The 13,338-nt window shown below is 44.7% G+C and overlaps 1 protein-coding gene across 4 annotated transcripts; it reads right to left on the bottom strand.

Moving 5' to 3' along the window:
- Nucleotides 1-166: 166 nt before the first annotated feature.
- Nucleotides 167-12,833, bottom strand: SMARCD1 (SWI/SNF related BAF chromatin remodeling complex subunit D1). Of its 4 annotated transcripts, XR_014024177.1 has the most exons (15): nucleotides 12,266-12,833; nucleotides 11,476-11,663; nucleotides 11,155-11,197; nucleotides 10,937-11,059; nucleotides 10,328-10,450; nucleotides 9,177-9,293; nucleotides 7,830-7,931; nucleotides 7,265-7,426; nucleotides 6,919-7,016; nucleotides 4,800-4,935; nucleotides 3,035-3,157; nucleotides 1,944-2,045; nucleotides 1,631-1,819; nucleotides 1,194-1,272; nucleotides 167-710 (listed from the first exon to the last, which is right to left on the bottom strand). XR_014024177.1 is itself a non-coding variant. In XM_081311201.1 (13 exons), exons 1-13 carry the CDS (start codon nucleotides 12,440-12,442, stop codon nucleotides 1,766-1,768), a joined length of 1,548 nt encoding a protein of 515 aa, XP_081167327.1. In that variant the 5' UTR covers nucleotides 12,443-12,833; the 3' UTR covers nucleotides 167-1,765. The 4 variants fall into 4 exon arrangements, 2 of the variants coding, with proteins under 2 accessions (XP_081167327.1, XP_081167328.1); XM_081311201.1 differs by having other exon boundaries at nucleotides 167-1,819; XR_014024178.1 differs by lacking the exons at nucleotides 167-710; nucleotides 1,194-1,272; nucleotides 1,631-1,819 and adding an exon at nucleotides 2,156-2,250 and having other exon boundaries at nucleotides 1,971-2,045.
- Nucleotides 12,834-13,338: the final 505 nt, after the last annotated feature.

Below are 13,338 nucleotides of genomic sequence, written 5' to 3'. Positions count from 1 at the left end.
ATATCTGTCAAATACAATGACATTGTGAGCAGGGCTGATGGTGGTGAAGAACAAAGAGCTTAGAAGAAGCTCTCCCACAGGAAGCAGGGGACTCACCCTTCAGAAGATTCTTTTATTAAAACTGGGTGACATCCATAAGGGGACAGTACAAAAAAAATTTTGGTCCATGAAAAAAACATAATAATTCAGTTAATAAAAACAGTTATCTTCAATAGGGACACTGTATAGGAGTGCTGAATTTCCTCCTCATGGTTCCAGCCAGGAGCCAGGCCAGGGCTCAGCTGCCCCAGGGTTGTCCAGTGTCACTGTGGGGAGAACCTTTTGAAGGAGGGATGGGAATATGGCAGGAAGGGGAAGATGGGGAGAAAACTCTGCTGTCCCCAGTGCAGAACAGGCAGGGACAAGGGGCAAGGGGATATGCTCGCAGGAGCCTGAGGAGGGGTGGGGAAGCAGGGGCTTTGTCAGTTTTGTGGGTTCAGAGCCCATTCTGGCAGAATTCCCCTCTGTGCCCAGCTGTCTCCCACCCTGCTGTGTTGAGTCTGCGAGCCTGGGATATGCTAACTCGGGGGGTGATACAACCTGGAAGAAGAATCTGAGGCTCTCCTGGAAAGATGCAAAACCATCTCAGTTCCAAGGGGCCAAGATCACAAGGTCCTGCTGCTACCTGAGGGGTCTGAAGCTTTGAGGGCAAGGGCTGGGGAGTCACAATCCTGTGAGGCAGGGAGAGGGAAGAGTCACAAACCCAACTCAGAGCTGTTCTCCAGCCCTAGGCGCTTTCACTCCTTGGTACCCTAGAAGTCACCAATGAGTATCAACTGGGCAGATGAGGGACAGGAAGACAGGGATAGCCCAGGGCTTTACCCGTTTGATTTTAGGCCTGTTTCTCCATTAAGGGAGTGGGCAGGGGAGAATGAATGAATAAATCACTCTTCCAAGCAACAGCAGGAAGGAACAGCCTCTGCTGGCAATGACAGTACCCTAGGTTAGATCCCTGGGGCTCTGACAGGAAAAGGCAAGATTCCCCCACCCAAATGCCATGGGTTAGGGCAGATATGAAGGAATCCTACAAAGGGCAGCTATAAGGAGTGTTCAGGAGGGAGCAATAGTTCAAGAACAAATTCCAATACTGATGTAAGAAGACCCCTACTAAGGAGTCAGAGAAGCACTGAGACAGCAGAGGACTGGGGACTGACCTGGGGCTCAGTGGAGCCCAAGAGCCAGGGTTCCTTTAGTGCTAGAGGGCAACAAGTGAAGGGAGAGTTTGCTCCAAACCTGTGGAGGGAAGGAAGGAAATTGGATTCTGTTATTAGGAGGGCCAAAATAAACTAGCTTATAGAGCGCCCCAAGGCCTGAGTCTTGGAGGAGGGGCTACAACTCCCAACTCCTGGGTCTCTGAAGGGCAGGATCAGTGTAGCTGGTCCCATTAAAGACCATCTGGCCTTAGGCCCAGTCCATTCAGAGCACTGATTACCACTACAGGTTCTCTCTCTACCACTATCTAGAGGTCCTATGTAGACCAGGGGAGGATAGAGGCACATAGGAACTGTGGGGCAAAGGGAAGCTGAGGGGTGGGAAGGGATGGGGTGGGAGAAAAGGATAAGAGGTGTCTTGTGAGACAGAAATGTGAGACCCTCTTCATTCTGGTGTTGTCCTTGAACCAACAGCATCCCCTGAAAGGCCCCAAGCAAGACCAAGGCAGGTGCTATGAGGCAGGCAGCACAGCACAAATAACTGGAGCAGCCAAATTAAGACTGTCAGAGAAGCCCTATGTATTCCGGATTCCCAGGGCTTGCTCTAATTCTTGTCGTCTCTGCTGCACCTAAGGAGAAAAGAGTGGAAAATGAGACAGTTGATCAGAAATTGGTACCTAAAATCACTGACCCCATCGGAGGTACATACCCCTTGTTTTTTGGTCAATTTCCCAGTGCATCTCAAGCACCTACCTTGGAGTAAAAGTATCGGCACACGGCCTCCTGAGCCCAAGGCTGGAAATAGAACTCAGCTCGGCGCTCCTCCTCTGGGTTACCCACCACATCAGTCATGGTCTGAGAGAAAGGCAGGGGTAAGGAGAGAAGAGACTTGCTTTCTGCCTTTACACCTCCTACTGGTCCAACTGTATCCCCCAAAAGATGCTGAAATCCTAATCCCCCAGTACCTGTGAATGTGACCTCATTTGGAAATAGGGTCTCTGCAGATGATCAAGTTAAGATGAGGTCATTAGGTTGGCCCTAATCCAATATGACTGGTATCCTTACAAAGGGGAAATTTGGACATAGAGACAAAACAGGTACAAGAAGGAAGATGATGTGAAGACACACAGAGAAAACCAGCTATAACCCCAGGGATGCCTGAGGCCACCAGAAACTAGGAGAGAGGCCTGAAACACATTCTCCTTACGGACCTCAGAAGGAACCAACCTTCTTGATCTTGATCTCAGACTTTCAGCCTCCACAACTGTGAGTTTTCTGTAGTTTAAGTACCCAGTTTGTGTTAGTTTGCTGTTGTAGTCCCAGTGAACTAATGTAACACCTAGTAGCCTCCTGTTATCCACAAGTCATTGCCTTGTCTAGAAACCTGCCTGGTGCTCTTTCCCCCTGCTCCTCTGTGCATCCTTCCTAACTGCAGTCACAGCAATGGCAGGCTGGGTGAAAACTTAGGTGGATTTCACACATTCTATGTCCGTGCCTATCTTCTTGCCTTAGTGTTCTCCTCTCGGAGAAATATCTTCAAGTCCCAAATTTTCCATGAAGCCTTACCCAGTGACTCTAGCCTTATTTTGAATTATTTTACTGATGAGTTCTGATAATGTACTATATGGCATACTATTTTTAATCATATTAGCTTTGTTTTTCCAAATAAAATGGATGTTGCAGAAATCAGGTCTTCCATTTTGCATCCCTGACAATATGAAGCACAATGACAGCACTGAATAAATACTAAATTGACACTCAATGTCCCTACTCAACTGAAAATGGGATATACTGAAGAAAAATTGGCTCCTCAATTCTCCCTGATCCTTTACTAAGTTCTTTACCTTGAGGTCCCGGCACTGGGACTGAAGCCAATCATTGATGAAACCCTGAGGGTCTCTGGCAAAGCTCAGCATGAACTCCCGCTGGGTCTTCAGCTGGTTGATAGTTTCTATTGTTTCGTGGATCTGAAATGAAGGACGCACATGCCATTTTCACACTACAGAAACACAAAGTTAGATGGCAGACAGTGCATGAAGTCTCTGTATGTCACTTTCAATCTAGGCACAGGGTGCTGCTGCCCAGAGCTGTGTGAAGCTCCCACTGCTTCTGGCCCTCAGCATTCTTTGCACTTGTTTGTCTCTGTGTATTCCAAGTAAGGGGAAGTTTTCCTTTTAGTCTCCTCAGGTGCCCAGCACTACATGGTGAATACTTCATCCACATCACTGACAGGGTCATGAGTTCCTGCTTTGCAGTGCAGGGTCCATTTTCTAAACTACAAACAATTCAAATGTTTTCTTGACATCTCAAAACACTTCAAACTCAACATTCCCAAAACTAAATCCAGTACCCTTTCCCTAATGCCTATTCCTCTTCTTGCCAATCGCAGTAAATACTATTGTCCACCTATGCCAGAAACTTAGAATAGAATCATCATTGTTCCTCCTTCTCTCTCACCTCCATCCAAACAGTGGTCAAATCCCTTAATTCTTGTGACACCTCTCAAAATCAATTTACTTATTTCCATCTTCACTGTCTGTAACTTCAGTTTAGGGCTTTGACATTATCTTCCATGGATTACTATAACAGCTGTCTAGCTGGGCTTCTTGCTTCCACATCTTCCCCCTTGCAATCTCCACCTTCCAGCCAGTGATCATTCTAAATGCAAATAGCAACAGTGCATCCACCAGTAAAAACTTCTTACCAGGCTAATCCCTTACTTCACCTACAGGATGGAATATAAACTAGTGTTATCTGCCTCAAAACCTTGTGACAAAGGGCCTAGGAATGGGGCTCAGCAGTAGAGGGCTCGCCTAGCATGTCCAAGGTGCTGGGTTTGATCCGCAGCACCACAAAAAAATAAATAAAGTATTTAAAAAACAAACAAACAAACAAAAAACAACCTTGTGATAAGGCTCCAACTTCCCCATCTAGCTTCCTTTTCCCAACTATCCCATCCCCAGGCACCTGTGATGTATCTAACACACCAGAGAAGGAGGACAATAGGTGGACAATTGTATTTACCAGTTGTGTACCACTTCTTTTTGTGTGTTTGTGTGCGGTTCTGGGATTGAACTCAGCCCTCACACATGGTAGGCAAGTGCTCTATACCACTGAGGTATACTCCTAACCCAGCTTGTAATTTTTTTTTTTTTTTTAGGTGGTACTAATGACTGATGCTACCAGTCCTTTTTATTTTGAGACAGGGTCTTGCTAAGTTGCAGAGGCTGGCTTTGAACTTGCAATTCTTCCACCTCAGCCTCTGAGTTGCTGGGTTTACAGTTGTACACCACTATGCCTGGCCAATGTTAAACACTGTCTCATTTCATTCTCAAGAGTACCTTTATAAAAATGGGTATTATGGTCTCTATTTCACAGATCAGAAACTGAGGCTCAACACTTTAAAAGTATAGCCTGAGGCAGAACTCATGTGAGCCTGGCTCTAAGCAGCACCAAACACAGTACCTGACAAATACTGGGTATCCATTTATTTTGATTTAAAAACAAGAAATAAAAGGCAGTCAAAAAAGAAAAAAAAAAAAAAAAAGCAGTCTAGAAGCTGTGATAGGGAAGTGGTAACACCCAAATTAACTAGGGCAGAAACCCTACCTTGTTGTCTAGAGTAGCAATCTCCTGTTGACTAGCAGTGGACAGCAGGAAAGAATTCATCTGAGTCTTCAAGGTATCATCCACTTCCACATCAATGTCATAACAAGCTGTCTTTTTCTGATCATTTGGATCAACACTGGGAAGGAAACCAAAGGGATCTGGTAAAGGGCTTATCTCCCGATAACTAAATACAGTGTCAAAATGATGGCCCAGGGATGAAGGGAAAGGGGGTTCTCTGCAAAAGGGCCCAAGAACTTTTGGGTGCAACAGAAATATTCTGTATCCTCACTGAAGTGGTAGCCATGTGGTATATACATCTACCAAATGTCTTCAAACTGTTTTTTTTTTTTTAGTTGTTGATGGACCTTTATTTATATGTGGTGCTGAGAATCAACCCAGTGCCTCACACATGCCAGACAAACTCTCTGCCACTGAGCCACAACCCCAGCTCCCTTCAAACTGTACTTTAAGTGTGTATAATTTATTACATACGAATTCTATCTCAATGAGGTTAATTTTTTTTAAGAGTCAATGATAAAAATTTAAATAGTACAAAATGTATCCAGTGAAAAGTAAGTTCCTTCCTCTCTAGAGGAAACCACTGCTATAGAATTTTATTTATCTTTTCCCCTTTTAAACTAAAATTAAGCCAGGGTGTGGTGGTACACGCCTGTGATCCCAGCAATTAGGGAGGCTGAGGCAGGAGGATCACAACTTTAAAGCCAACTTAACAAGACCCAATCTCAAAATAAAGGGGGCGGGGTGCTGAGGATACAGCTCAGATGTTAAATACACCTGGGTTCAATCTCCTGTACCCCAGTATCAAGAAAAACAAAAATAAACACTGGGTAAGGTACATATCTTTAATCCCAGCAGAAGACTAAGGCAGGGAGATCCCAAGTCCAAGGCCAACCTTAGCAACTCATCAAGGCCCTAAGCAACCTAATAAGACCCTGTCTCAAGTCTTAACTTGTTTTTCCCAGTACTGCTACCTACCTACCCCCCACACTCACACACACACACACACACACACACACACACACACACACAGACACACACGACCTAGGGCTAGGAATGTGGTTCAGTTTGTACAGTGTTTGCCTACAATGTGTGAAGTCCTGGGTTTGATCCCCAGCACCAAGGGGTGGGGGAGGAAAAGAAAAGAAAAATTGGCCTAACGTAAGCTCAGGAATTCAGACAATACCTTTTATGGACCCAACGTATAGACTGTAGGAGTTACTACTCAATGAATGATAGATCGGGGCATAAGGAATGGCAGGCTTATACCAGACTTAATATAAAGCAAAGAAAGGAGTACAAAGGGACAATATCTAACTACAGGGACATGCTGCTTTGAGGAGAAAGTACCTTTCTTCACTCTCTATCTGCCTAGAGATGCCTTGCTCTCTATCTTCTGAACTAAAAAGCAAATAGAAGCAATGGAGTTAGTCTCAGATTGGAATGTCCCACCATTTAGACATGGCTGCTGATCCTTCACATCAGTGATCAGCTCATAAAAGTTTAACAACTAATCCTCCAAGAGGGCAGCAATACTACACTGATGTGTAGTTTTTGCTCAATTCCAGCCTCCAATATTCTGGAATGGGGAAAAGTTGTGCAACCAAAAATTATTATACAGTAGCATTTCCACCATATAGACACAAGTAATCTTTTTTTTTTTTTTTTTTTTTTTTTTTGGTACCAGGGATTGAACCCAGAGGTGCTTAACCACTGAGCCACATCCAAAGCCCCTTTTATTTTTTGAGACAGGGTCTCCCCAAGTTGCATAGGATCTCATTAAGTTGCTGAGGCTGAATGTGAACTAGCAATCCTCCTGTCTCAGCTACCCAAGCCGCTGGAATTACAGGCATGTGCCACCATACCCAGCAAGACACAAGTAATCTCAAGAAAACAAATACTAGAAAAATGTAATAAAATAACCAGGAAACAGTAAATTTTGAGAATACATCACTCTCACTTTTAGTATGATAATTTAATTTTTATCTTATGTAACTTAAGTAGCAGCTATGTCTAACAACCTGCTTGTAAAAATCCTTGAAAAATCTGACAACTGGCTGTGCTAGCAGCACATACCACAGCCTCCCATGCATAGGCTTACCTGATGACGTGATTAATGATAATGGGTTCTGGTGGCATAAGCAAGGCATGCAGCCTTTGAGGGATCTCTGAAAACTTCATACGCTGAGACTCAAAGATCTGTGGGAAAAAGAAGCAGCTACAAATTTGCATTTTGAGTATAATTAGTACTTGAGTAGATTCTAACAAAAGAATGGGTTCTTTAGGGACTGGAGTTGTGGCTCAGTGGTAGACCACTCGCCTAGCACATTTGAGGCCCTGGGTTTGATCCTCAGCACCACATAAAAATAAACAAACATTTGTGTCCAACTACAACTAATAAATAAATAAATTTTTTTTCTTAAAAAAAGAATGAGTTCTTTACCTACCTGCTGGAGGTACTTGTCACAGATGACAAACTCCCGCTCATGAGGATCTTGGAGCTTATGTGTCTTAATATATTGCCATAGTGCTTGAATGATCACTGGACGAGTCTGGGTGTGAATGCCAAGGAGCCGAGCCAAACGAGGGTCTAATTTAAACTGAGGAGGCTGCACAGAATCAGATAAAGGCGATAAAACTAATGATTTGGGTCTATGTATACTTCAGGATTCTTAGTACAGAAGAACATTCAATCTAGTCAGAAAATATTGACAAAGTGTTTTCTTGAGGATAGGAAAATACAAGGAAGAACTCATGGGCTGGAGCTGTAGCTCAGTGGCAGAGCGCTTGAGGCACTGGGTTCGGTCCTCAGCACCACATAAAAATAAATAAAATACACACATTGTGTCCATCTACAATTAAAAAAATATTAAAAAAAAAAGAACTCATGACTAAGAACTATCTTCATACTAAAGTGACAAATTATTCACAAACAGACTTAAACCCTTAAAGTCAGACCACTAATGGAACATGACTATGAAAGTTGGACTCCCTCACACCTCCATAGAATACCTGATAATCCAGCATCAGTAGGACAGTACACCGTACATTCACATCTCCTGGTCGCTTCACCTGGAAGCCATCGGTCTCCTGGGTAGTGGCGGTCCTGTGCCACTACAGAGAGGAAGATGTCAGGGGGTGCTCTCCCAGAGGAAGAGCTAGGGTGGGAGGGAAGAGCTTCTGTAATGTCTGAACATTCATTCAACTCTGATTACTGAGGCTACTGAAGAAGAGCAATAACATGATGCATCTCTTAAAAACTGCATATGACTTTGTGATTATTGTCTGTATGTAAGGAGATCAACCTTTTAATCCTAAGTGTTTGGGATCACATTTAAATTAGCATGAATTTCTAGTGATAATTTTATCCACAAAAAGAACAGAAATATGTAGTTACTATTTACTGAATATTTATTATATGCAAAGTGTTCTAAGACATTTACCTGGATTGTCACTTAATTCCCAAACATCCATATGAGATAGGCACTAATACCTATTTTATATATGAGAAAACTAATGCTTAGGAGAATGAAATAACTTGCTTAGGTCAAAGAGCCAGAAAGTGGTGGAGCTGCAATTTGAGATCTAGTGTATCTGATTCTATAGTCCACATTTTTAGCCACTATACTCTACTTCTATAAAATTAGATTAAATAGATTTACAAATTTCTATTGATTCTATGACTTACTTCCCTTATTAGATGGTAAAGACCTTTCCATGTCTCTTAGTGGTTGAGGTTAAGGGGCTGCAGCTACACTGGCAAAGAAAGGAGCAAGTTAAGTTCACATGGAGTGCTGGACTCTCATTCTGGTTCTGATTGTATCCCAAAGAATATTATTGCTAACAGAGTCTTCAAAACACTGAGCTACTGGGCATTAAAATAAAGAATTTCTGGTGATTTGGATGTGAATCTAAGGGAACAGGAACCAAAAGGAAGTCCCATAACTATAAAGGTAACCAAGGCAAGTACTAATATCCTATTAGTCAACCCATTTAACTATAGTAACTGCTATCATGAAAACATATGAATGGTGTGTGGTAACTAATGACTCACCAGTATTAATAAGCAAGATGCAGAGCAGAGATAGCCTGGCATGTAAACGAGGCCTCCATTAGAATTTCCCTTGAAGTGGGGACAGTGGCCAGGATAACATTAAAAAGGTGGGACAAGTTAGATTGCAAACTAAACACAGCTAGTGCCACCTGGAGGTCAGTTTACAAACTGCAATGACAGAACCATACACCTGGGGTAACCCTTTATTTTATACCTCCCCCTTACACTAGAGGTTAAAGTTTGGCTCCCAAGTCCATCATACTCCAGTCATAAAGAGTCAAAATCTAGAAAGCAGAACTACTCACTTCTACCAGATGGTTGTCTGGCCCATACAAGTCTTTGTCCAATTCGATCACTAAGGACTTAAAAAAGGAAGAAAATTTCCTCTTTTGTTTTGTGGCATCATATTTGGACAAGGCTGACTAGAAGAAAAAGAAACGGTAATGTTAGAAAAGGCTAGAATAAATTTCCCACAACAATGTTTTTTAAAAAGAGTCCACAACAGCAATGGGAAAAAAAAACAAAAACTAAAAAATGCCTTCTGAATATCTCTTAAGAGATGGCAAAGAATCTGTGGGTATTAAACAAGTCCTGGTAGCAACAGAACCCTGAAGAAGCAGCCTATTACACGGACAGGATCATTGACTTACCCACCTCATTTCCCTTTGGGAAATGAGGCAAGTTAAGCCAAACTTCTGCACATAACAAAGCAAGTTTGAATAGAAAATAGTCTGACTGTAGAGAGGAAATGAATCACAGGGAATAAGCAGCCAGAACAAAAACAGCTTTATTTGGACAGAACAACACAATCAGCAGATGGACTGGACCTATATAGAAGAGAAGACTCTACAACACTGAACCCTGGTTCTCCTGCAAAAATGCATTCAAATTAGCTTGCCTGCAAGCAGCTAAAAATAGAGAGCCAGAGAGTGTAAGGAATGAGAGAAAGGTGAGTTTCCCCAAAGAGCTGCTGGTGTGGGAAGTTTGGAGGCTATCACCTGTCAGCTGATGTTCCCTGTGAAGCCACAAAGAGCCTGCTGGAGGAATCTATTACACTTAAACCAGGGGTATCTCCAGTGAAGATGGAGATACCACAATGGGAATCAAGGACCATAAGGACTCCAAGAGGAAACATGGCCTCAAATGCTAAGCACAAACTCACTTGATTTAAAAAAACAAACTAATCTTAAGATATTGTTAAATTCAAAGATCAGCAGCACCAGGAGAAAGGTACACAACAAATCAGATCCCAGGACAATATGATACCAGTGAGGGTCAATGCTGTGGAAGCAGATACAAAGGACTACTGTCTTTCTGTACAGGGAAAAGTCTCCCTCTCTCTGATGCTCCCAGCAGGAGCTATGAGCACCAGTTAGGCTTTGTGCTGATTGGACAACACTGCTCATTCCCAGCAGCTCCCACCCTGGATGCCGACCACAGTGGACCTTTAACTCACATCCTCCAGGAGCCGTCCTTCTACCCGAAGCTCCCAGGAAGCCACCGTCCCTTCCCCATCCTCGGCATCTGACTTAGCCGGATTGAAAGTGTTAGAAATGAAAATTCGCAGCTTCCGTTTTTGCTGAGGAAGGCAGAAACAGGATTGATGGTGGGGCTTCAGTGGTTTGATGTTGAAGACAAGGGTCTCCCCAAACCCCAAAATTAATCCTAACAGACTGGCTTACTGTCTACCCAGTCCCTCCAGTCGGTAGATGAAGATTCCATTTAGAAGAGGAGCACAAGCCACTGATCTAAGTACAAGTGCATACACCATAATGCCAGGTGGAGAGTCATGCAAGTTGCCAGGTTCCCAAGGTAGCAGAGCCATTACAGCAAAAACATGGATAGGGTATATTTCTAATGCAAGAGACATCAAAAGCCCCTCCCCCTTGGCTGTTCTTATGTTCCTAAATGCTCCTAATGAAATTCTTGGTTTGTAGGCGGAAGGGAAAGATGCAATTTAAATGCCAAGGAGAGCTGTGCTGTGCCTTTGATTTCTCATCTTAAGCCTGGTGAAGGTTCCCAAGTCCTCTCCTTTGGCTCTCTGCCTAATGCTGTCCTGTGTTACCTTGATGGGACGTTTCAAGGCCTCCTGGATATCTAGCCGTTTCCTCATGATAGTCTGGTCCAGTTTCCTTTCAAAAGCCAAAAGATCCATATAGGCCTGGGATTCTGGTACCAGTTCACGAATCTTAGAAACAGAAAAGATATAATTGGGATCTAGAGCTGACCATCTCTATTCTCAGACTCACCACATCTTCAGGAAAATCTACAGCTTGGACTCACCCTTTGAGGTAGAATTTTGTCAGCCATCTTCTTTTTCTTTGCACTGTTTGGAATAAATACTGTTATCAGGTTGGAATAGAACTAGTCAGAACATGAAGATAAGCTGTCAGCACTTTCATTTATAATAAAGTAAGGGCCTGCAAAGTCTCAAATCAAAGAAAACCCTCTCCCCCGACACCATCAACTCCATCACCACCACAACCATGAGGCATTCTCAAGGATGAGCCCCCATAACAACATCTGCTGACTTGGCACCACCACTTCTTGATTTACCACTTCTACTCACATAGATTCCCTTCCCTCCTCCCCAAGTCATCTTACTTGTGGTTTCGATTTTGGACCGCCTGCTGTTGGACCTGCTGGATCTGCTGAGGTGCAGGTCTCTTGCGGGACTGGTCCATCCCTGACTGGGCCAGGCCAGGTCGGACAGAAGGGTTTCCCCCATAGCCAGGAGGTCCCATGGAAGGTCCCTGAGGTGTCATTCTGCTGCCTGGCAGCATACCTGGTCTCTATAAAAATAGAGAGAGAACCCAAAGATGTAATGGCTTCCCTAGCTAACCCCATAAAAAAAGTGGGGGACATCTGAGTTCTTTGAATGAAACAAGATAGGGAGGTTCCAGGTCAATGAGAGAAGAGTTCTCTGCCTCTTTGGAATATAGATATCTGGAGCTTCTTCTGTTCTAGTAGTGATTTCATAGAAAAACAGGACCCAAAAGCTAACATATCATATGATTATATTCAAATTATCCCCAGGTTATATTGGATCTGACTCTGCCCACATCTCCTCTAATTCCATATTTTCTCTGCTATCTCCTTAGGTGCTGACCTCAATTTGCAGCTAAACCTTGGGTTTTCCTGTGAGAACTGGAACTGCTCAAGCCCCTTTGCACTCCATAACCATGCCAAGTGCCACTTAACCCACCCTGGTTCTACACCGACTCCTCAAAGAAACAATGCCTCTGGGAGCAGGTGGGGATGCTAAACGCCTCTCCCTAACCCCCACCCCGGGCACAGAACCCCTCCCAAGGGAGTCCCTCCTACTTCTCCCCCACCCTAGTCCCTCCCAGGGCCCCGCCCCCGGCCTGTGCGCCCCTCCTCCTGCCTCACTCACCGGATAGGCCGCTCCGGGCATCGGGGAGCGGTACAGCCCTTGACCCGGCGCCGGGCCCATTCGCACGGGAGGTCCCGGAGTTCCGCCCGGGCCCAGAGCAGCCGCCGCACCCGCTCCTCCGGAGGCTCCGGCACCGCCGCTCGGAGCCACAGACTGGAAACCCGCCCGGGCCGCCATCTTCCCGGAGCCGCCGCTGCAGCTGCACAAAGAACCGGAACCGGAACTCCCCCTGCCCCCCGCGCGCCCCCCAAGTGCCTGCCTGTTTGTGCGCCCGGCTGACCGGCGGGCATGGGAAGCTTGGGACAGCGAGACTGTAGGCTAGAGGGGGCGACTAGCGGAAAAGGCGTGCTGACCACTCCCTCCCGCCTTCAGGGTCCGGGAGGGAAAACCATAGAGAAGAACTGTAGGACAGAGAGGCGGCGCGAGCGGGCGCCACCAGGCCGACGGGAGGAAGCCTAGGCTCTGGGAAGGGACCACAGTCCCCGCCCCAGCCCTAACCCTGATTCCAGCCCTCTGAGTTTGGAGTAATCGCATCATGTTGGCGCAGTACATTAAACTTTTCAAGGCGCGTTAATTATTTTTCGTTTCATTCTCGAACTTCTTTAACCCTGAGTGTGTGAGGAGCGGGACACACTGTTTATTCCGTTTTACAAACGGGAAAGCTAAACTCAAAGGAGATAAGTGGTTTGGCAAAGACGTACCAGATAAATTGGCACTGACGGCAAATCCTAAATTACAAGTCTTCTGGTTCATAGCGCGGGACTTATTCCTCAGTAACTACCTCAGGTGGAAACTTCAACCTAAACCTTTAACCTAACCTGCTTCCAGATTTTAAGTTCCAGCTTATCTTGAATTTTGGCCCTGCCCTCTCTCCAAAGAATCCTTTGTATTGGGACTTCTGTTTTGGAAATTAATTGCCTTTGGTTCCCTCCCTTTTTCCCTGCTTAGTGATTTAAACCATTCCTGGTGTGATGATTAGCCTGTCTCCCTATTCAAAACTCCTTACTCCTCCCCTGATTGTGTGACCACATGCCAAGTTCAGGTCTAGACAGTTAACAGGAATACCTAAATTC

This window comes from Spermophilus citellus (assembly GCF_964194105.1).
Source record: "Spermophilus citellus genome assembly, chromosome: 10".
In the NCBI taxonomy this organism is placed as follows: domain Eukaryota; kingdom Metazoa; phylum Chordata; class Mammalia; order Rodentia; family Sciuridae; genus Spermophilus; species Spermophilus citellus.
Note: the sequence above shows the minus strand (reverse complement) of the source record. Positions and strands in the feature narration are given on the sequence as shown.